Genomic DNA, 21716 nt, shown 5'->3' on the forward strand with positions numbered 1-21716 from the left:
TGGGTTTACTTGCGAATTCTATAAATCAGCTTGGCCGGTTATTGGAAAAAACTTCGTTGTAGCAGTTCAGTCTTTCTTTACAAGAGGCTTTCTACCCAAAGGAATCAACTCTACTATCTTAGCCCTTGTGCCAAAGAAAGATGAAGCAACAAAAATGGGAGATTACAGACCCTTCTCATGTTGTAACGTCTTATACAACGTACTTTCAAAGATTTTGGCGAACAGGTTAAAAAAGATACTCCCAAAGTTCATCTCCACGAATCAGTCAGCGTTTGTCAAAGACCGCCTGCTCATAATGTTTTGCTAGCTTCTGAGCTGTCAAGAGCTACCACAAGCCAACAATATCATCTAGATGTGCGGTAAAGATCGATATCTCCAAGGCTTTCGATTCAGTTCAGTGGCCTTTTCTGTTGTCTATTCTCTCTGCGATAAATCTCCCGGAAAAATTTGTTCTTTGGGTGAAGAAGTGTATTGAACTGGCCTCCTTTTCGGTTCAGATCAATGGAGAACTAGCTGGTTACTTTAATAGTTCTAGAGGCCTTCGTCAAGGATGTTCTCTCTCCCCATATCTATTTGTTATCTGTATGGAGGGGCTGTCTAAGTTGCTAAATAAAGCATCTTTGGAGAAGAAAATAGGATATCATCCTTACTGTCAAGAGGTCCAGTTGACCCATCTTTGTTTCGCAGATGACTTATTGGTATTCTCAGATGGCAAAAAGAGCTCGGTGGAAGGGATTCTCCAAGTCTTTAAAGATTTCGCTGGTATGTCAGGCTTACATATAAGTCTGGAAAAGTCTACTTTCTTCTTGGCTGGAGTATGTGTAGACAGAGAGGCCATATTGGAGCAGTTTCCTTTTGAGATTGGGACTCTTCCGGTTCGTTATCTTGGGGTTCCTCTCTTAACAAAGCGTATGACATCGAGTGACTATTCCCCTCTGGTAAACAGAGTCAAGAAACATATAACAACTTGGACGGCACAGCAGCTCTCCTTTGCAGACCGCCTGCAACTTATAGGCTCTGTGATCCACAGTATAACAAACTTCTGGATGTCGGTTTACAGGCTCCCGAAACAGTGCATTAAAGAGATCGATCAGCTTTGTTCATCGTTCTTATGGTCTGGTCCGGCTATGCGTACAACAAAAGCCAAGATATCTTGGGACAACGTATGTAGACCGAAAGAGGAGGGAGGTTTAGGGTTACAGTCGTTGTCTGAAACAAACAAGGTATGTTGTCTTAAGCTCATCTGACGTATACTGTCGCAGACTACTCTATGGGTCAAATGGGTTCAGCGGTATCTGATAAGAAAGGGCTCCTTCTGGAGTATCAGCGACACAAGCTCTCTTGGTTCTTGGATTTGGAAGAAGCTACTGAAGTATAGAGCTCTGGCCAGATCTTTTGTACAAGTAGAAATAAGAAGTGGAACAACTACTTCTTTCTGGTTTGATGAGTAGTCCCCCTTGGGGAGGATAATAGACCTCACAGAAATGCAAGGTTGCATCGCGCTTGGGATCAATCTCAACGCCACCGTCGAGTTTGTTATTCAAAACTACCGGAGCCGCCGCTACAGAGCAGAACACTTGATCACCATTGATAAGGAGATCCTGAAGTTGAGAGCCCAGGGGCTTACAGAAGAGGACGATGTGGTTAAGTGGAAAGGGAAAGGCAATGTGTTTCGACCTTGTTTCGACACACACCAAACTTGGAACTCTATTCGAGTGTCGCAGTCAAAAGTTCAGTGGTATAAGGGTCTCTGGTTTGCTGGATCAACTCCAAAGTACTCTGTTATGTCTTGGCTTGCTGTACATAATCGCCTGGCAACAAGAGATAGGTTGCTGCAGTGGAACTCACAGGCAAACGCTCGTATCCTCTGTAACTCTGCAGTCGAATCCCGAAATCATATTTTCTTTAGCTGCACCTTCACATAGACTATTTGGAGGAACCTTACAAGGAACCTACTTGGACAGAACTACTCACACATATGGAGTCAAGTTCTTGATCTTATATCGACACACACTGTCTCAGGGGAGACAAGGTTCCTCCTAAGATACGCTTTTCAAGTTTCAGTGCACAGTATTTGGTTGGAGAGAAATGGTAGGAGACACGGCAAGGTTCAGAGACCTCCGAGCATTCTTATCAAATTCATCGACAAGCAAATACGCAACCGAATCAGTTCACTCCGGGGACGAGCTAGAACATCTTTCAACAACGCGATGGTGGTTTGGTTTTCGTCTAAAGATTAGACGGGTTCTACTCCACAAAATTTGTTTTAAAACTATTACACAAGCTTAAGCTCAAGTAGCATTAGTTTGTACAAAGGCCTTTTTTGATTTGAATAAATTTAACGTTCTTTCAAAAAAATGTATTTGTATTCACATAAGCAAATGGGAAAATAGTTGAAAATATGCAAGTCCTTTTATATCTTCATTTGTCTTTGGTTACCAAGGTTTCACATTGCCATCTCATGCTGGTGTTGCGGCATCGTCTTCCTTCAGCTGTTAGTATTGACATGGATTTAGACCTTATACCATTTTGGTGTGTCTGTAGTTTTTTTTTTTGATGTCTTTGTAGTTGATGTGTATAGTGTAGGTTCTTTTGCAACATAATCACGTACGGTTTGGTCACGTGCCCCGACTTTAGTTCTATTGTTGTCTCTACATATTGGTTAGGTCTATCTGTTGTTCCTGGATTTGACTTTTTACTTCACTTTGACGAGTTTTAGGAATTCTATGTTATGCCAAGACTACTTAAGGACTCAATTTTGTTGTATCTGATTAAATTTTATTTGTCTCAGAGCTTGCAGTTTTTTCTAATGATCGAGAAGGTAGGTAAATGTAACAAAGTGTCTAATTATATATCTGATTATGTGGATATAATGTCTAAATCGTTTGGACTAAAAACCAGAATGTATGAATTTTCATCAAAATAAATTATAAAAATAGAAAATGAGAAAATAAAAGATGAAAAAATCAGTTTTTATACATGCTTGAAAACTCTTTTTACACATGTTATATTTTATTAATACATATTTAAAAAATAAAATTCAATATTAATAAACTCTGTTGAGTCTCTCACCAATATTAATAAAATTCAATATTAATAAACCCTTTTATTCTCTCTGAGTAGACCTTATATATTAATTAAATGGTACTGTAATACATCATATTACGAATTTGAAAGATAATGTTATCCGATATTATGTCTAATCGTGGAAGGCTGTCCCACACATGTGGCTTTAATGAATGCTCTAACCCGACAATGGTGTACAACAAGTTGTTTTGTTTGGATTTGGTTGGAATGAAACAAGTGACACTTTGATACCCAAAAGCCGCCGCAAATGCTAACATGTTTTCGGGAAGTCCGTTCTCTTTGGATTTTTTACGGTCCACGCATTTGTTATGTCCGTTCTCTTCCAGATGAAAGATCACAGCATCTTCTACCAATTAATCTTCTTATTATCTTGTTTTTAATGTACCGCTGATTCCAACTTTTCCTCTTTTCTGTTTAGAACTTTAGAGTTTGACCCTTAATAATCTACTTGTAGTAGCTCAAAAAGGATCTAAGAGATCATTGACTTTGTTTCTGTCAACGGAATTCATTGACTTTATATGCTTGAGTATGAGAGCGTATATAAAGTATATACACACCATCATTTGGATGCTCATGCACTAGCCTAATCAGTATTACATGAGTTTATTACTTCACTGTGGAGTTGGACATATGCCTATGTCAGAGATGAAAAGCTTGTTTACCTTCACGCTGCCATAACCATAAGGTCCATAACCGGTTCTGAGTCAAATTTAATAAATAGTTTACATAAACATAAACCTTCAAATTTGTAAAAAAAAAATATAAAAACTTTTACTAAATTACATATAGCCTAAAATCTCCCTGACGCATAACTTATGTCATTCTTATGGGTGCAATTTCTTAAGAATTTCCTTATTGATTTAATCTCGAATTAATAATGAACATTTAGATTTACAATTCCCAAAATTATACTATTTGTAAAGTACAAGGAGTATGTTTTCTTATACACGCTTCGACCTAGCATTTATAGAACTAAGCAAGCCAACAAAGTTCCTCCATGTGAAAGAAAAACATATACATGTGTTGGTTTCTGTATTTATACACATTGTTTAAAACAAAAGTTGTAAGAAGGATGCTATTCCTTTTATTTTGACAACGAAATACTATTCCTTTAAATATTGTCATTTAATACTCCAAGATCCAAACAAATGTTGTATTAAAATTATTGATTAATATAAACCATTTTCGGAAAAAAAGATAACTCAATTTAAATATTTTTATATACACAACATGTTCTAATCTTAAAGAATAAATAGAATCGCTATTTTTGTAGTACATTAAAAAACAAATGGGTATTTTATATAATAATTTCCTGAAAAGGAATAAAAAAAAAACAAAAGAGGACGAAAGAGAGGATCCAATTGAAAATCGGATAGGATCTAATACTAAATCAAGGCTGTGTTGTTGTTGTCTGGTCAAAAAGAAGAAATAAACTTGGGATTTGATTATATCCTTCAAGAACTTCATTTACATTGGCAACTCCCTAAGGCCTTCTTTTTCTCTCATTAGATTCGAATCTTTTACTTTTCACATGATCATCATCACGAGATCCTCTCCTCTCCTTCTTCTACTTGTTTCTCCTCCTCTCAACTCAAAACGTTAATCTCTAACTCAACCTCTTGTCTGAACAACAACAACAACAACAACACAGGTTCCTTGAAGTTTTGTCTTTTTTTTCCCGCTACATTTCGTCACTTCGGTTAATAAAGTTTTGATTCTTGTGAGAGAAGAATTAAAGGTTTATTATCCTTTTTGATGTTGTGCATGAATTAGAGAATGGCTGGTACATCTACCAAGAGGTTCCCTCTCTACGCTAAGGACTACGAGCTGTTCGAAGAGGTAGGCGAAGGTGTTAGCGCCACCGTGTACAGAGCCAGGTGCATTGCTCTTAACGAGAATGTCGCCATTAAGATCATGGATCTTGAAAAATGCAGAAACGATTTGGTTTGTTATCTCCACCTCTTTTTTTTTTAAATTGTTTTTTTTTAACATATAAAAAAGTAACATTTTCTTTTTTTTTTAAATGTAATTTTTTTTTTTTGGTCTTGTTAATGCAGGACACGATACGCAAGGAAGTCCACATTATGAGTTTAATCGACCATCCGAACCTGTTGAAAGCGCATTGCTCTTTCATCGACCGTAACAGCTTGTGGATTGTGATGCCGTACATGTCTGGTGGGTCATGCTTTCACCTCATGAAGTCTGTTTATCCAGAAGGTCTGGAGCAGCCTATCATCGCTACTTTGCTTAGAGAAGTGCTCAAGGCTCTTGTTTATCTCCATAGACAAGGACACATCCACAGAGATGTTAAGGTAAGTCAATGTTTGTGTTTGATAGAGATCATTAGTTTTGCCATCTAAATGTTTTGTTCTAGGCTGGGAACATTCTGGTTCACTCAAGAGGTGTGGTTAAGCTTGGAGACTTTGGAGTTTCGGCGTGCATGTTTGATAGCGGTGAAAGGATGCGTACAAGGAACACGTTCGTTGGAACTCCTTGCTGGTGTGTGCTTAGATTCTCTTACAATAAGCTTTTTATTATGTTTTGATCAAAAAAAAACGAAGCTTTTTATTAATGTTTTAATTAAGCTAATGGAATCTTTTGGGTTCTGAAAGGATGGCACCCGAGGTTATGCAGCAAGTAGACGGATATGATTTCAAGTAAATGTTTTTCTACTCTATCTTAACAGCAATCACAAGCGTGAATAAGCATTAAACTTAATTCATTTTTTCTGTTAACTAGAGCGGACATTTGGTCGTTTGGCATAACTGCACTAGAGCTTGCTCATGGTCATGCCCCGTTTTCCAAATATCCACCTATGAAGGTCAGTGTCCTTACTCTATTAAAGTCTCTGCTCTTTGGCTCTCTAATCTCTTAGTTATATTTCAGGTGCTGCTAATGACCTTACAAAACGCTCCTCCTCGCCTTGACTATGAGAGAGATAAGAAGTTCTCAAAGGTAAATGTGATTTTGATGATGTAACAATATGCAATGAGTAGATTACATTTGTATTTTCACTGAGAGAGGGACACTCTGTATCATATTCTCCAACAGTCGTTTAGAGAGTTAATCGCAGCATGTTTAGTAAAAGATCCAAAAAAGCGTCCAACCTCAGCAAAGCTTCTGAAACACCCCTTCTTCAAACATGCTCGGTCTACAGATTATCTCTCCCGTAAGATTCTCCATGGTCTTTTTCCACTTGGTGATCGTTTCAAAAAGCTCAAGGTAAGTTGATAAGAACTTAGATGTGATTGAAGCTGCTGTGCAACATCTCTTTATGTTTGTCTTTATAGGAGGCAGAAGCTGAATTGTTTAAAGGCATAAATGGTGACAAAGAACAGTTATCTCAGGTACATAGATAAATCCATATACAATTTATCTTTGCGGTCTTTTTTTATTTTGAAGGCTGTGTTACTTTCTTGCAGCATGAGTATATGAGAGGAATCAGTGCTTGGAACTTTGATCTGGAAGACTTGAGGAAGCAGGCATCACTTGTAAGTAAGGTCGTGGTCTCAATAGTATACTTTTAATCTCAATGCTTTCATTAATGTTTCTGTTACCAGAATCCAGATAGTGAAATGTGCAGTTCCGAGGTTGGGGATGAAGTACCAAAAAGAAAGCCAATGATGCAAAGGTCAAAGACTATGTCTTTGGACATGTTCAAGATCTCTGATAAGGCAAGTCGCTTTTGTAGCAAATCTCTGTATTGCAGCTAAACATCTTCTTGGCATTATCAAAATTTTCAGGATCTGATGATGAGTTCGAGTAATAGTCTAACATACGGTGCAGTACTACCTTCCTTTCATCGCAAGTTCCTTCCAGCTATAGAGTACTCTCTACAACATTTCTCTTCTCTATACATCAGTTTTGGACGCATTAATTATACTGCAAGAGTCACATAGTTTGAAATGGAAATGTTGGACGCAGATATAAAGTTGGTACATTTTCTGAGGAAAGAAAAGCACGTAGTGAAAGAACTGCAGAGTCCCTCGCTCTTGAAGAGCCACATCAACCAAAAGAACCATTAGCGGATACCAAGCAAGTGGGAACAGAAGGAAGTGAGCAGGTAATTTAATATATGCTTTGAATATCAACTTTCATGAAGTCTTGAGATTGTGGAACCAAAGAATCTGACATGACAATATTTACTTTATCAGGAGAAACCAAAGAACGGCTACACAGTTAGTCATGTGAACAGCGCGTCTTGCACAGCTACTGAGATACTCCCACTGTTACAGAGTCTCTTGGTTCAGAATGGCATTCAGAGGGTGTGTGTGTGTCCTATGTATATCCAAATGCTTCTTTATAGATATTTACTCTCCTAACTTCTGAGCGTTTCACATATTTTTTTTCCTTGCAGGAGAAATTCATTAGATTAATTAGATTTTTTGATCCAACTGCCGGTAATGTCTCTCATTTGTAGCATGGTCTGCTCTGTTTCAGTCTTTCTTACAATAAGTTTTGATGACCTTAGTCTTTACTTGTACAGAAACTGAAAATCCAATCTCTAAAACAACCCAAGGTGTGCAGGTATGTTCTGTTTCTTGTCTTATGTGTATATCTTATGTATACTTAGAAACAAGAAAACTAAGAGCATTGATACTTAACAGATATATACATCATCAAGGGAGAGAGAACTACAATCTCAGGTTGATTTCTTGGAGAAAAGGTAATGAATGAACTTAACTTCTTTCCTTTTATTAATTAAGATATGATTAGTAAAGTTGAGATAAGGTGTTTTATGAGTTTTCAGTGTTGGGATTCTTGTAGAGGAAGTGAAGAGAAGAAAAGAAATAAATGATCAGGTACAAAAGATAAAAAAAAAAAAAAAACTGATTTTAGAGACCAAATAATATATAAACTAAAAATTTTCTGTCCATCTGCAGCTAGAAGGACAGATCAGATCTCTAACTAGTAGCACCAGCAACAGCCTTCCTTGAGCTTTTGTCTCTTCCGACATGATGATAATAATTATTATTTTTGTATGTATTCATTATTTAATTGTTATTATATATCAAATTCCGTAGAATCACAGTTGCTGTGAATCCCATATTCATTCCTCCAATCAAATTAGAAATCCACAAGCAAGAGAAGGTAATCTGATTGGACTATTTAACAAAGTCTATTTAAAGTGTTTTTGTACGTAAGATCCGATTGGTTAAACCCATAAACACACACTAACTAACATATCATATATTCTATATATACTATTGTCTAAAACCTGCATCTTCTTTTTCAACCTACTCCATTATTATGCACCATCATCAAGTCCTGCTTTGCTTTAACTTTGGCCTAATCTGGCATATCTTTGACGTCAGTACCTCTGCCAAGATAACAAAAAATGGGTCACTATTTTTCTACGGAATTAATGAAAGTAATAGCATCCTTTAGCAATCTTGTTGACTTAATCTATACGTATTCTCCAAGAAAAGTAAAAGACCTTGGTCCATAAGAAAACATTTGTACTTTTAGATATATTGACGCAAGAAAAAAAAAGGGTAAATATTATTATTGGTCGTCTGATTATGAAACTTACGTACCTGATCAAAATACTAGTCTGAATTTCTATGGTTCTTGATTATATCCAAAAGAAGTTCGTCCCCAACCACTTCCCTCATCTTCCTAATCAGTTGCTCTCTCCTCACCTTCCCTTTCTGACAAGACCCAAAAAAGAAAAGAAAGATCAAACTGAACCACATTCCATACAGTCAAAATGATATCACTCATCATCATACCCGAAAATCAACATAAGTTGTCAGGATCACGTTCATTCTTGGACGGTCCAGTGACTTTGAAAGTATAGACATGAGTATTGGGAAGCTAACACATGGAGACCTCGCTCTCCCCAAACCACCACCACCTCTAATAAGACCTGAAAGATTACAAAACATTTCACTCTTGCACTACATTTTTTTTTTAACACAAAACACTCTTAAATGACATAATATGTATAGAAGAAATAAGTTTTGTAATGTATTATATACCTCTTAGCGTAGGAGACTTGAAGCTCACGACATGACTCGGGAAGATGTAAGAGTTCATGTTACAGCTCCATATCACATACTTCCTCGGATTCTCGAGATTATCCACACCACAATCATACCCACTCGAGCTTGGGTACGATTGCTTAGATCCAGATATGATTCTCTCAGGTTTGCCAAGTATCAAACGGCACAAGAGAAGACGTTGTATCCCTTCCTCGTCAGCTTCACCAAGTACAGCCCTGAAAAAGAGAGAAAAAAAAAACTCACGGTTACAAGATTGCTTCCTCAGCAAGTAAACTATAAAACCCTAAACAGGAAAACTTACGCAGCGAGAGAGCATGTATGATGAAGAAAATGGACTCCAACGCCGTGAGATCGATCGTCCTTCTCGTCCTTCTCGACCTCGCTGCTGCTAAACCCGTACGAAACGATGCGTTCGATCTCTTCCTTGGAACCCGAGTACCATCCGTACCTCACGTTGGCGTCTCCGCCGTTCTTCCTCTTCATAGCCTCCGCGAAGACGTTTGACGCGGCGAGCTTCGCCTTGGCTGTGATTCTCTGCGCGGAGGTTTTGCGCACGGAGACGACGGTGGTTTCGGCGGCGTGGTGACCCATCCCGGAGAGGAAACAGTTCTTGACGACGTCGTATTCGTGGTTTTCCTCGCGGAGAAGAATCGTTGATGAGTAGTCTCCGGAGGTGTGAGGGGAGAGTGAATCGATGATCTCGCCGTTGTCCACGATCTCCACTTGCGCCGCCATCATCATCAATCGCAGAGAGAGCGAGATGGTTTGATTTTTTCTTGGGAAAGAGGAAAGTGTAATGGCGGTTTTAAGGTGAATACAGTGTGACGTTGAAAAGCAACAAGGCTTGGAGAACAAGCAAACTCCTTTTTCCCACTTTCATATCATACATCAATTACCGTTTTACCCTTTTTCCCAAAATGGACTACCAAACAACGTTTTCATGATATTTGCGTGACGATTAAAAAATGATTTTGGAATTGATGTAATATTGTTTTAGTGGATGAGCAAGCTATATCATAAGTTGATTGGCGTCACCTGTGAGTTAACTCATTGTTACAGTTGTTTTTTGTTTTGTTTTGATGGGTACAAAAATTAAAATTGATTGAAATACATATGGGAATACAAAATGCATGAGTTGAATCTAAACCAAATAGGCAAATACAATACATGTACTGCGTGTACATATTTCAATGTCGGTTACCGTATATGGCGATCAAATGTACGGAATCTCTTACTTTTCTTTATGACAAGGGTGACTAAAAATATTTATGTATGAAATGAAACTAAATGTAGATAAATTATGCATTACAGAATCTTCCCTACTCCATTACATATTTCTGAAGTTTTAATAACTGAAAATATAATTCTAACGAAGAAAATATTCACTGATTTAATTTTTAAAAATTAATTATAAAATCAAGCAGTTTAAAACCTCATAATATTATGAGTGATGAAAAACGGACTAGATTTTTCTATCGGTTTTGAAATATGGGCTCAACAAAGTTATGGGCTTTGAAAATCTGATCCATGACTTTCTAATAACTCGTATCTTAGAAATAGCGAAACACGTCATCTCTTCCCTCTCTCCTAGCAATCCGACGTGGAAGAATTAAAACGGGTTACACGAGTCGGGTTGGAAAAGATTTAAAAGAGAATCCGTTAAATTTGCGCGGGTATGAATTCTAGGGGAGAAACAAATAGTAAAGAAAAAAGAGAGTCGTCGTCTCGGATCAAACGGTACACGACGTGACTCCAACTCTCAGTCACTTAAAAATTCAAAAATAAGAACGATCATGGCGACCTCTTACCTCCGATATTCTTTTTTATATTTTCCCGGGAAAACGAAACAAGGACAGAGAGAGAGAGGACCTCCATTATCATGTTTTCTTTTTTTTAATTTGCATTTGACATACTTCTGTAATGGAACGCATATCTCCTCTCTCTGTCCAGCTTATGTCCAGGTCCTCGCTTTATAAACCTTAACTAGAAAAAAATAATTAGTTAATTTGAGTCTTCTGTTTCAGATTTTTTAATTAGTTGTTTCCAGTTGAAGACAGTAATATAATTCAATTGTAATCTCTTGAGTTCTTTTTTTATCAAGTTGATCGGTTTTCACTAGTGACTTTCTGGTTTTTGAGTGTTGTTTCTGGGGAAGAAACAGAAGAGGAAGAGGAATCAAATGTCTGACTCGCCGAGTTCTTCCCCACCAGCACCTTCCGCCGATTCCGGTTCGCCGCCGGATAACTCCACCGGTGCTTCTGCTCCTCCGCCAGCTGATTCAGCACCACCTCCTACTCCTCCGCCTGATAACTCCACCGGTGGTTCTGCTCCTCCACCAGCTAATTCAGCACCACCTCCTAGTCCACCGGCTGATTCAACTCCGCCGCCCGATTCATCATCTCCACCGCCGGCGACTCCTCCTCCGGTGTCCGAGCCCCCGCCTCCACCGCCTGATTCCCCACCCCCTCCTCCCCCGGATGCTCCACCTCCAGCTGACCCCACACCGGTAGACTCGGGTTCACCACCACCGAAGCCCACTACCTCTCCTCCACCTCCGCCCGAGGAATCTGAATCACCACCGCCTCCGCCGAATGAAGAAGACAGCTCTCCTCCTCCGCCACCTCCGGAGAAATCATCTCCTCCGCCTTCAGAGAAGTCGTCTCCTCCTCCTCCGGAGAAATCGTCTTCTCCGCCTTCAGAAAAATCTTCTCCTCCTCCAGCATCTTCACCGAAGGCAGCACCCAAGAAGAAGAAAAAATCACCACCACCACCTCCTGGAGTACCCACCAAATCTCCTTCAGCACCAACCAAATCTCCTCCAAACGCGCCGCCACCGCTCAAAGCACCTCACGCACTCCCACCCAAGTCCGCCGCTGCAGGCGGACCTCTCAAATCTCCCTCTACCGGAGTCTCCAGCTTCCCGCCGCCGCCTCCAAACAGCAATGACAATGGCTATCAAGGGAAGACTATGGCTGGTATGGCAGTAGCCGGATTTGCAATCATCGCCGTGGTCGCCGTCTTGTTCTTTGTCAGAAGAAAGAAAAAGAGAAACGTTGATGCTTACAGTGACTCACAATACTTGCCTCCTCCAAACTTCTCCATCCAATCAGGTAACAAAAAAATAAAAAAATCCTGATCAATCTCTCATCTTCATGTTCTGTCTTAAAAAAACACAAATCTTTAACCCTTTTTAAAAACCATGTATAGATGGTTTGTTACACGGACAGAACACAACAAAGGGATACTCTGTTCCTGGCGGTTACAACACACAACAACAGTCTTACAACACACAACAACAGTCCGACAACACCAGAACCAGCTTTGGTAGCCAAAGAGGTAGCCAAAGAGGTTACCCACCTGATTCAGCCGTGATGGGAAGTGGCCAAACGCATTTCACTTATGAAGAGCTAATGGACATAACCGAAGGATTCGCTCAGCGAAACATTCTCGGTGAAGGTGGGTTTGGTTGTGTATATAAAGGTAAACTGCACGACGGAAAACTAGTTGCTGTGAAGCAGCTTAAGGTTGGTAGTGGACAAGGTGACCGTGAGTTCAAAGCAGAGGTTGAGATCATTAGCCGTGTTCACCATCGTCATTTGGTTTCTCTGGTTGGCTACTGCATTTCGGATGTTGAGAGGTTGCTTATCTATGAGTATGTTCCTAACCAGACACTGGAGCATCATTTGCATGGTGAGGATTCATTTATCCCTTGTCTTAGGTGACATGGTTTTAGAAACTTACATGGGTTTTATTTCTTGACAGGGAAGGGAAGGCCAGTCCTAGAATGGGCTAAGAGAGTCCGAATCGCTATAGGTTCTGCCAAAGGATTGGCGTATTTGCACGAAGACTGTAAGTTCTTTATGCGTGTGAAGGCAATACTTAGGCCTTTCATAATCATATAGGGAATCTGAATATATCTGTATGTTTTGTTTTGCAGGTCACCCAAAAATCATTCACAGGGACATAAAGTCAGCAAATATCCTGCTGGACGATGACTTTGAAGCTCAGGCAATAAAGACAATCATCCTTTTTTTCAAAACCTTTTGCTGTTTGGCTATAAATTTATAGTTATGAGACTTGATGTGTTCTTCTCTGATTTTTCGGTGTTTAGGTTGCTGACTTTGGACTTGCCAAGCTCAATGATTCAACACAAACCCATGTATCAACTCGCGTTATGGGAACATTTGGGTAAGCATATGAGTAGAAAAGGTTTTTCTAGTATTAGTTGTTTTAACTTCTAGAACTGACAATGATGAACTAGTTTGTTTACATAGAGATGTTATAAGTCTGAAATGTTTTCTTGCCAAAATATTTAAGTTATTGAAAAGTACATAAGCCTCTAAATTATTGCGTTTTGTTTTTCAGGTACTTGGCACCAGAATATGCACAAAGCGGGAAACTGACGGATAGATCAGATGTTTTCTCATTTGGGGTTGTTCTCTTAGAGCTTGTAACTGGACGCAAACCAGTCGACCAGTACCAGCCTCTAGGAGAAGAGAGTTTGGTCGAATGGGTAAGTAAAATACTAGTCTGCAAACACTCCTGTTGTATATGGTTGTCTATAGTTACTTAAAAAGACATAATCCATAAACTCACAGGCTCGTCCGCTGCTTCACAAAGCCATTGAGACTGGCGATTTCAGCGATTTGGTTGATAGACGGCTCCAAAATCATTACGTTGAAAATGAAGTTTTTAGAATGATTGAAACGGCTTCTGCATGTATTAGGCATTCCGGTCCTAAACGTCCACGCATGGCTCAGGTAACTTTCTTATTACACTTTCTAGTAACCACCTTATGAATAGACATAAACTCTATTCAAATCCATAAAATGGAGAAACTTAATATGACTATGACTCACTCTCTTATTAGTTAACTCTGAAAATCCATATTAGTAGCAATAATATTGACTAATCAAATTTCACCTACATAGCTACAATGTACATCTTAGTTGGTCAAGCTTGAAAACTTATCTTCTGAAACAAAACTTGGTTTGAATAAGGTTGTGAGAGCACTGGACAGTGAAGGAGACATGGGAGACATCAGCAACGGAAGCAAAGTGGGACAAACCAGTTCTAATGACTCTGGTCAGTATAACTCAGACGCCATGAAGTTCAGGAAAATGGCGTTTGGTTTTGATGACAGCTCAGATTCAGGAGACTACTCTGTCCGAAGCTCCAGTAGAGGATCCTATGGAGCTTCTACTGAGTTCACGAGGAACGAATCTGAGAACCGAAACTTCAATAACAGGCAGTTCTGATTGAAACATAGGTGAAGTTATTATACCTCTTCACTCATGCTTGAGCTCTCTGAACATCATTAATGCTCTTTGTATTTTTGTGTGAGGTGCATTTTCTTGCATAGCCACCTTTTGGTTTTGCTCCATAATGGCCATTTGCCTCAAAAAAAACTTATAATAGGGTTAGAACAAGAAAAAGCAAAAAGAAAAAGAAAGAAAAAGAACTCATAGAAGTTCTGAATGAGTGTGATTTGAATCTTGTTTGCTTTTTGTTTATCTGTGTTTGGTTTCAGAATTTTGTTTAAGTGTGATGAGGATAATGAAGAATTTCATCTTCTGATATGTAACATCTTTTACAGACCCTGCTATATGTTACTTATCATCTTGATTTCATATATAACTTAATATCCAAAGTTCCATACTTATATGAAACAAAACCAATAGACCCAAAACAAGAAACACTACAAACAGAAAAAAATAAGAAAAGGATAAAACTAAACAAGCTTGAGTAAGTCTCTTGTCTTATTTAGATCATTCTCCCTGACCGGTGCTTGAAGCCCGAACCACCGTGTCTGAAGCCAACCTCCATTTAGCCGGTCACTGGAACCTTACTCCATGTTTAACAGCTGGAGGTGGTCCTTTCTTTCCTCCTCCTCCTCCTCTCTTGTTATCAAACCCAAACTCAATGTCTCCTCCGTTTCGACCAGATGGTTTGCTCATAGGACCAGAAGGTTTGCTCATTGGACCAGGACGCTTTATATCAAACCCAAACTCCAAATCATCACCTCTCTCTCTTGGCTCACGTTCCACAGGTCTGATCTCACGGCTCTTCTTTGACGAGGGCTTCTCATGCTTTGAGGGTTTGTTTTTGTTTTTGTGTTCTTTGCGACCGCGGTTGCATATCCTTCCAAACACACAAGCCAGTGCTGCTAAGATAAGGATGGCAGCTATAACTATGAAAGCTGTACCAAATGAGCCACTTGAACCAGATGACGAAGGTGGCGCATAAGAGGAAGGTGTTGAAGAAGAAGAAGATGGATACACAACCAGAGGTTGCTGGAACTGTTGTTGTTGTTGCTGCTGCTGCTGTGGCTGCTGCTGTTGTTGGTCTTCCATTTTTTTGTTGTTGTTGTTGGTGGGCTTGGTTTTGATTGTGAGATTTTGGGAGCTCGGTGATGTTGAAGAGCACTACAATTTATGTCATTTCCATCTGAAATGTGGCCAATGTATTAATAGTACTAACATCATTCTCCATAAATAAAGTTTATGCAAGGCATGGTCTTTCTTCTTGAAATAAAGTTACATATTGCTTTAATAAAAAAGTAATGTGGGTTTGTTTTTTATTGTTTGTCATCAACAATGTGAATTTATTTAAAGAGAAGCACTTTCGAACAATTTCTGATTGCTTTGTAAGAAGAGAAAGTGAGAATTTGGTTAAGTATTTTTTAGATGAAACGCACAACTCATTGTTTCCAATAAAGATATCAAATAAAGATACGATGAGTGGGCATGCTGCTTTACCAATCATCACCTCTTTCACTATTTTTCAGTCTCAAATTTTCAATCCCCTAGTGCTTGTATGTATCTTGTGTATTCTTTACCAAAATAATTTTTGATTTTTATAAAGTTGGCCTCAATATCAGGAGTGAAATCATCAGATTTTTTTTTATTTTCAAATAAAAGAGGAATATGGATCCACTAATCTTGCATAAAATACTTTACACCATCAAGTCTACTTTAGTATTAAGAGGTCACTTTTCTTGTGGATGTCTAATAGCATTTATTTACTTTAGTTTTGTAGGTTTAGAGTGGGGTTCCACAAGAGAGGATGTAATTGGAATGTATTCAACATAGGGATTAGTGTAAAACACATTTTGAGTTCTTTCACGCAAATATCTGTTTTCATCTTTTCCTTTTTCATATTATTTTCAAACTTTTTGTCTCCTTGAATGTCCTTTTCTTCCTCAGATAATGTTGAAAGTTGAAGCGTTCACAATGTCATATTCTTATCAATCACAATGGCCTAATGTGATCACCTTTAGATTTTGAATTTTGATTCTTTTTTTGCTGTTCTATTTTTACAAAGAAAGAAAAATATTCCTTGCATGATAACTGCAGATAAGTCCAAAATTTCTTGATGGACCAAATCCATGTAAGGACTCATTGTAATGGGTCACTTACGCAGCTGGACTTATTATCTCATTCTAGTTATTCACTAGCAGGAACATTTTGTTTGTTACTGAATTTTTGTCAGATAAATTGTCTACTTTTACTTTTGTTTCCCTTCTTTGCTTAATATTTGTTCTGTACATTGAGCATATACAAAAAGAAGCCAATATAATGTTTCTGAATCATTAATACTTTTTTGAGAAAATGAAAAAACAATTTGGTCCAAGTTAGTGAAATAAGATAAGTTATGTCCAAAAGTAAAGTAATTTCGTTCACCATATGCATAGAGCAAAGGAGCCATCACTACTCAGTGATGATGTTTTCGCCGAAACGGCATACATCTTTAATAGTTATTGTTGAATTTCTTTATTCTTTACCAATATGAATTGTTATTGAAAATTTATTAGAGATTTTATGTGTTTTGTAAATTTTATTTCCCTTTCTATACGGTTTAACTCTGTAGTCTCTACATTAAGCATATACACAAACTAATAATGCTTTAGATTAATGAACACCTTCTTGAGAAAATGGAAGAAAGAACTTGGTCCAAGTCGATGAAATAAGAAAAGACAATTCTCTCAAATAGTTTTTTTTAAAAAAATTTTTGTCACAAAAATAATTTTCAAAAAATAAAATGATCAAAATAGTTTTTTTTTATTTTGAAATTTTTAATATTTATTTATTTTTTAAAAAAATTTGAAATCTTATCCTAAAATCCCACCCTTTAACTCTAAATCATAAGTCTAAATTAGTTAACCATAGGATAAAAATACATTTTTGTCATTTTAATAAAACTTATTTTGGTTATTTTTTTTATTGATGACTATTTTTGTGACAAAAAATTAAAAATAACTATTGTCAAAAAGAATTTCTCGATAAGAAAAGTGGTGTTAAAAATAAAGAAAAATAGAGAATGAGCAAAGGAGTCTCATCATTGATGACGTATTCGCAAAACGGCACGCAGTTCGTCACACCGTGGCGAGATTTTCAACGTTACCTTCTTTTTTTCTCGCGATAAGCCCAGCTAGAAAACGACACGTGGCAATCGTGTTCCTCAATGGTCTGGTCTCTTTTGTCTGCAAGGTTTGCCACTCTAGGACCGTCGCATCGCAATCTTCTTCGTCCATGTGTATCACATGGTGGTTTGTGTGACCCAAACACCAAACATAAAGCTTCCATACGACTGGACCACTAGAAGAAGCTTGTTCTTTTTTTTTACGCTTTGTCGATCGCTGTTGGGAAGATCACGCGACCTGTATCCTCTCGATCTCGGTGAGGATTGTCGGAGGAAACAAAAAAACTCAGTCTAATGCTCTCATAGATTGATTCTCTCCTTCAGATCTGATAGTGATTTTACGGATTGTCAAGTGCTTCGTCGTCGTGGGTAAAATAAAAGTTGCTTTTACTATAATTAAGATAAAATATTAATTCGTCAGCTTTACTTTGATTGCGTGATTAACTTATTCATCCTCAAGAGGATGTTCTGTTCTTTGTTCATGTTTTTTTTTTAATGTCCGAATTGGCTTGAGCTCATGTTCTGTTCTGTCTGTGCTATTGTTGGTTCTGACGATCAAAGTTGATTTTTTCTAGCCATGTCCCATGATGATAAACTTTTGATTGTTCCAGTGCCTTATATTCAAGACATAAATGGGAAAGGCTAACAATGCTGGTTCAGACACCAAGAGAAATATTGTCTCAAGTGTTTTTGATCCTGCATTCTCTAGATTCGTTGGACTCTCTCAGAAGCTCCAAGCCCGTGTTAAGGTTATAATTTGGTTTCACACATGCTTTCAATGTCCTGTGATGTTGTTTATCGTTCAAGGTGCTGACAAAAAAGAAGCTTTTTTGCGCTCTTTGTCACAGTCCCAGCTGAAGAATTTGACCGCTGATAAGCATGGGAGGCAAGATAATGAAATCTCATCTAACTCCATACAAATGGACCTGGAGAAGCAGCTAGATAGTTGGAGAGGAAACCCTTCGTGGGCTGATCAACCACCAGTCGTTAAGGTGATCAATAGACTTCACTAGCCGGTTCTTTTCAGCGCTAGTGAGAGAATCTTGTTATATGACAGAGATAATTTAATCTTGGCAGGTGAGTATTCCAAAAGGGTCGCTTTGCAATCTCAAAGCTGAGGTGAACGTTGGTTTACCCCCTGATGCAGTCTACAACATTGTGATTGATCCTGACAACAGAAGGGTCTTCAAGAATATCAAGGTACTTCTATCTTACCTTCTTCCTCCATTAGAGGTTATGCTCCAGCCTGACTGTGATCACATTTACAGGAGGTTCTGTCGCGGAAAGTAGTGGTGGATGAAGGATTGAGGCAAGTGGTGGAAGTAGAACAAGCTGCTTTGTGGAGATTTCTCTGGTGGTCTGGAACGATCTCAGTTCATGTCTTGGTTGATCAAAACCGAGCAGATCACTCGGTAAGACCACTAAACAAAAAGTCTTTGAGTCTTTTTCTTGAATGGTTTGTGAAAAGGAAATGTGTTTGCAGATGAAATTCAAGCAAGTGAAGAGCGGGTTCATGAAGAGATTCGAAGGAAACTGGAAAGTTAAGCCTTTGTTTGTGGACGAGCATATGTGCGATCGTCTGAAACCGAAAACACTGGAGGAGTATGAGCAGTGCACTGGAGGTAAAGGGAGGGTCGGATCAAAAGTGACGCTTGACCAGCTAATACAGCCGGCGATTGTTCCACCGCCTCCCATTTCTTGGTATCTTAGAGGCATCACGGCCAAGACAACAGAGATGCTCATCCATGACTTGTTGGCTGAGACCGCTAAGATCCGCAAACGTTTGGCAACCGGCGAAACGGATGATAGTCACTCGCTGGATGAGCAGCAGATTGTGAATCCCGGAGATATAAAGGAGAGATGGGCTGCACACAGAAGAACATCAAGGAGACGTCGAAAAGATTTGTGCTGATTCAGTTCTTAAGGAAAACTGTAACCCAGTCCATGATTTTGGTTGGTCATAGAAATGTTCATGACTTTTGGGATCAGATACGTATACGCTTGCACTAATGGAGAATGTTGAAATTTTTCTACAGCCACTCTACGAACTACGAATGACAAGAAATATTCAGTATGTACTAAAGAATTTATCTTATTATGCTCACGCTTGCAAATGAAGTACATAATGTAACAAGAAAGCAATAACATTCAATCATCAATCCAAGGTTTGAACAAATCAAAATGCACGAAAACTATTTAAAGGGGCTCATAAGGTTTTTAGGTACACATCTATACTTGCACAATCAGAACATTCATATAATAGCCAGTAGCAAAAAGGTTCAAATAATATTTATAATCTTTCTCTTGCATCCAGAAACTTTACCAACATACGGCAGGAAGAATCATCCCGATGCGATGCTGTTTTACTTCATTACGCCTTGCCAGCGATGTTGTTGGACAGCCAGTCCAGACCTTCGTACAGTCCTTCACCTGAAGTGGCGCATGTGCTCTGAATGTACCTGTCGATTGACATAAATTTAAAAACAAAAGAAAGGTTTTAATTTTCAGAGAATTGTTAGGATAGGTTTATTTACCAGTGACGCTGACGCAGGGAGTGAAGGCCAAGCTTATCCGTGATTTCAGCGGCGTTCATCGCGTTTGGAAGATCTTGCTTGTTAGCAAACACAAGCAACACAGCATCACGCAGCTCATCCTGCCAAAAAAAAAAAAATATCGACAACATAGTTGGTAAGTATATGACTTTCGGAATATTACACAACAAATCACTCTGCGTAAGGAGATATGGACCTCATTGAGCATCCTGTGAAGTTCATCTCTAGCCTCAACAACTCTGTCTCTGTCGTTGCTGTCCACGACAAAGATCAGACCCTGAGTGTTCTGGAAGTAGTGCCTCCACAAGGGACGGATCTGAGAACCAAATCAAAAAGTTCGGTTAAGAAAATTCTTCAACATAGCAGAGAGATTTACGTTCTACAGCTACAGAAGATACACGAACAATCATCAGATAACTGGAGATCAGACCTTGTCTTGACCCCCGACATCCCACACAGTGAAACTGATGTTCTTGTACTCCACAGTTTCCACATTGAAACCTGCAAAAGATAGAATCTAGAGTTCAATACCCAGTTGAAAAACCAGAAACAAGCAATTGTTGAGGTGAGAAGAAGCATTACCAATAGTGGGGATGGTGGTGACAATCTCACCGAGCTTGAGCTTGTAGAGAATGGTGGTCTTACCAGCAGCATCAAGACCAACCATCAGAATCCTCATCTCCTTCTTTGCAAAGAGCCTGCTAAACAGCTTCGCGAAACTCAACCCCATCTTGTCCTTTTAAACTGCATATAAACCACAACGAAGGAGAAAGAGAGATTAAAGCCTCATCCACATTCTCTAAGAACCTGATCAACATCGAAATGATTAAAAGGTAACGAGATCAGGTAGATCCAACACACACAGGCTAAATTGAAATCTGCATGATCTCTCGTAACGAAATCAGCTCTCAAGAAACAATTACGACGAGAAGAACTCAGAAATGATTACAGATCCACACTGATCGTATCAGAATAAATCAAAATCTAATCGCATTATCCATAGATCATGAGAATCATCAATCCTCACAATTCGCAAACCATTAAAATGAATCCGCAGCAAATAACATACAGAGATCTACGCAAAAAGAAAAAACAGAATAGTCTAAGAATCGCGAAGGCGAAAGAAAGCACAGATCCAGATCAGGAAAGTGTACCTCTGAGAGAGAGAGAGAGAAGCTTAAGAGAAACGCTAAATGCGCGACGACAAGAATCAGTGGGATGATTTAATTTTTAAGGGTACCGGCTTGTACGTCGCTTTTCACGCCGATTAACGAGAAAAATAACGTAAAGTTACGTAAGTACCCCTTCCTTCGAATCTTCCTTGACCGAGTGCAGCTGTTTTTGTCTTCGCGTCACGGGCTCATGCTGTCTAGCTAATCAAAAGCTGATAGATACGTCAGCGATGGCTGCTACCAAAATATGAAGTTGCCATGTCATTATCAATTTATTCTTTTTTAGTTATCTTTTTCGTTCAACTTAATAAATATGGTTAGAATTGGTTAACCATTGATTCAATTTGATTTGGGAATCATGTATCCGAAACATTCATTTATGTCCATAAATACCCAAAATAACTAATATATTTAATTTAGATATTATTATTATTATAAGTATAATTATAATAAATAAGTATATATAATACTCATTTGGT

The 21716-nt window shown here is 38.5% G+C and overlaps 6 protein-coding genes across 11 annotated transcripts; 3 read left to right on the forward strand and 3 right to left on the reverse strand.

The window, feature by feature from the left end:
- The first annotated feature begins 4457 nt into the window (after nucleotides 1-4457).
- LOC106418527 (serine/threonine-protein kinase BLUS1-like) lies at nucleotides 4458-8136 on the forward strand. 2 transcript variants are annotated; one of them, XM_022710140.2, is made up of 19 exons: nucleotides 4458-4738; nucleotides 4861-5031; nucleotides 5145-5399; nucleotides 5462-5586; nucleotides 5700-5744; nucleotides 5827-5908; nucleotides 5974-6042; nucleotides 6139-6309; nucleotides 6378-6434; nucleotides 6510-6587; nucleotides 6648-6761; nucleotides 6831-6913; nucleotides 7012-7150; nucleotides 7242-7352; nucleotides 7445-7487; nucleotides 7574-7614; nucleotides 7695-7753; nucleotides 7838-7889; nucleotides 7971-8136. In XM_022710140.2, the coding sequence occupies exons 2-19, from the start codon at nucleotides 4864-4866 to the stop codon at nucleotides 8022-8024; spliced, it is 1746 nt and encodes a 581-aa protein (XP_022565861.2). In that variant the 5' UTR covers nucleotides 4458-4738; nucleotides 4861-4863; the 3' UTR covers nucleotides 8025-8136. The 2 variants fall into 2 exon arrangements, with proteins under 2 accessions (XP_022565861.2, XP_013714705.2); XM_013859251.3 differs by having other exon boundaries at nucleotides 4460-4738; nucleotides 6510-6578.
- Nucleotides 8070-9896, reverse strand: LOC106418529 (probable inactive poly [ADP-ribose] polymerase SRO3). The gene is made up of 5 exons (XM_013859254.3): nucleotides 9394-9896; nucleotides 9069-9307; nucleotides 8820-8956; nucleotides 8625-8738; nucleotides 8070-8407 (listed from the first exon to the last, which is right to left on the reverse strand). The coding sequence occupies exons 1-4, from the start codon at nucleotides 9831-9833 to the stop codon at nucleotides 8637-8639; spliced, it is 918 nt and encodes a 305-aa protein (XP_013714708.2). The 5' UTR covers nucleotides 9834-9896; the 3' UTR covers nucleotides 8070-8407; nucleotides 8625-8636.
- Nucleotides 9897-10967: 1071 nt separating this feature from the next.
- On the forward strand, nucleotides 10968-14411 carry LOC106416704 (proline-rich receptor-like protein kinase PERK13). The gene is made up of 8 exons (XM_013857623.3): nucleotides 10968-12202; nucleotides 12300-12782; nucleotides 12855-12941; nucleotides 13030-13100; nucleotides 13204-13280; nucleotides 13458-13605; nucleotides 13691-13852; nucleotides 14093-14411. The coding sequence occupies exons 1-8, from the start codon at nucleotides 11272-11274 to the stop codon at nucleotides 14348-14350; spliced, it is 2217 nt and encodes a 738-aa protein (XP_013713077.2). The 5' UTR covers nucleotides 10968-11271; the 3' UTR covers nucleotides 14351-14411.
- A 235-nt stretch (nucleotides 14412-14646) lies between these two features.
- Nucleotides 14647-15671, reverse strand: LOC106416705 (transcriptional corepressor SEUSS). The gene has a single exon (XM_013857624.3). It carries the CDS (start codon nucleotides 15443-15445, stop codon nucleotides 14927-14929), a length of 519 nt encoding a protein of 172 aa, XP_013713078.1. The 5' UTR covers nucleotides 15446-15671; the 3' UTR covers nucleotides 14647-14926.
- A 1848-nt stretch (nucleotides 15672-17519) lies between these two features.
- Nucleotides 17520-19546, forward strand: LOC125574929. Of its 2 annotated transcripts, none has more exons than XM_048761306.1 (6): nucleotides 17520-17770; nucleotides 18125-18262; nucleotides 18362-18505; nucleotides 18591-18713; nucleotides 18782-18925; nucleotides 18997-19546. In XM_048761306.1, exons 2-6 carry the CDS (start codon nucleotides 18146-18148, stop codon nucleotides 19423-19425), a joined length of 957 nt encoding a protein of 318 aa, XP_048617263.1. In that variant the 5' UTR covers nucleotides 17520-17770; nucleotides 18125-18145; the 3' UTR covers nucleotides 19426-19546. The 2 variants fall into 2 exon arrangements, with proteins under 2 accessions (XP_048617263.1, XP_048617262.1); XM_048761305.1 differs by having other exon boundaries at nucleotides 17536-17882.
- A 95-nt stretch (nucleotides 19547-19641) lies between these two features.
- Nucleotides 19642-21453, reverse strand: LOC106418292 (ADP-ribosylation factor 2-B). Of its 4 annotated transcripts, none has more exons than XM_048761307.1 (7): nucleotides 21220-21285; nucleotides 20929-21140; nucleotides 20648-20809; nucleotides 20496-20566; nucleotides 20262-20381; nucleotides 20048-20166; nucleotides 19642-19972 (listed from the first exon to the last, which is right to left on the reverse strand). In XM_048761307.1, the coding sequence occupies exons 3-7, from the start codon at nucleotides 20793-20795 to the stop codon at nucleotides 19885-19887; spliced, it is 546 nt and encodes a 181-aa protein (XP_048617264.1). In that variant the 5' UTR covers nucleotides 20796-20809; nucleotides 20929-21140; nucleotides 21220-21285; the 3' UTR covers nucleotides 19642-19884. The 4 variants fall into 4 exon arrangements, with proteins under 4 accessions (XP_048617264.1, XP_048617265.1, XP_013714414.2 ...); XM_048761308.1 differs by having other exon boundaries at nucleotides 21093-21140; nucleotides 21220-21262; XM_013858960.3 differs by lacking the exon at nucleotides 20929-21140 and having other exon boundaries at nucleotides 21220-21453.
- Nucleotides 21454-21716: the final 263 nt, after the last annotated feature.

The sequence above is a fragment of the Brassica napus genome, chromosome C6, assembly GCF_020379485.1.
Source record: "Brassica napus cultivar Da-Ae chromosome C6, Da-Ae, whole genome shotgun sequence".
In the NCBI taxonomy this organism is placed as follows: Eukaryota; Viridiplantae; Streptophyta; class Magnoliopsida; order Brassicales; family Brassicaceae; genus Brassica; species Brassica napus.

Coding starts and splice junctions, on each gene's coding strand:
- LOC106418527 (XM_022710140.2), top strand. CDS start 4,864: ATGGCTGGTACATCTACCAAGAGGTTCCCTCTCTACGCTAAGGACTAC. Junction 7,151..7,241: donor GAACAGAAGGAAGTGAGCAG/GTAATTTAATAT, acceptor TTACTTTATCAG/GAGAAACCAAAGAACGGCTA. Junction 7,890..7,970: donor GAAAAGAAATAAATGATCAG/GTACAAAAGATA, acceptor GTCCATCTGCAG/CTAGAAGGACAGATCAGATC.
- LOC106418529 (XM_013859254.3), bottom strand. CDS start 9,833: ATGATGATGGCGGCGCAAGTGGAGATCGTGGACAACGGCGAGATCATC. Junction 9,308..9,393: donor CATACATGCTCTCTCGCTGC/GTAAGTTTTCCT, acceptor TCTCTTTTTCAG/GGCTGTACTTGGTGAAGCTG. Junction 8,957..9,068: donor CAAGTCTCCTACGCTAAGAG/GTATATAATACA, acceptor GTAATCTTTCAG/GTCTTATTAGAGGTGGTGGT.
- LOC106416704 (XM_013857623.3), top strand. CDS start 11,272: ATGTCTGACTCGCCGAGTTCTTCCCCACCAGCACCTTCCGCCGATTCC. Junction 12,942..13,029: donor GGCGTATTTGCACGAAGACT/GTAAGTTCTTTA, acceptor TTTGTTTTGCAG/GTCACCCAAAAATCATTCAC. Junction 13,606..13,690: donor AAGAGAGTTTGGTCGAATGG/GTAAGTAAAATA, acceptor ATAAACTCACAG/GCTCGTCCGCTGCTTCACAA.
- LOC106416705 (XM_013857624.3), bottom strand. CDS start 15,445: ATGGAAGACCAACAACAGCAGCAGCCACAGCAGCAGCAGCAACAACAA.
- LOC125574929 (XM_048761306.1), top strand. CDS start 18,146: ATGGGAAAGGCTAACAATGCTGGTTCAGACACCAAGAGAAATATTGTC. Junction 18,714..18,781: donor GGGTCTTCAAGAATATCAAG/GTACTTCTATCT, acceptor TCACATTTACAG/GAGGTTCTGTCGCGGAAAGT. Junction 18,926..18,996: donor AAAACCGAGCAGATCACTCG/GTAAGACCACTA, acceptor ATGTGTTTGCAG/ATGAAATTCAAGCAAGTGAA.
- LOC106418292 (XM_013858960.3), bottom strand. CDS start 20,795: ATGGGGTTGAGTTTCGCGAAGCTGTTTAGCAGGCTCTTTGCAAAGAAG. Junction 20,567..20,647: donor CACCACCATCCCCACTATTG/GTAATGCTTCTT, acceptor TATCTTTTGCAG/GTTTCAATGTGGAAACTGTG. Junction 20,382..20,495: donor ATGTCGGGGGTCAAGACAAG/GTCTGATCTCCA, acceptor TTTGGTTCTCAG/ATCCGTCCCTTGTGGAGGCA.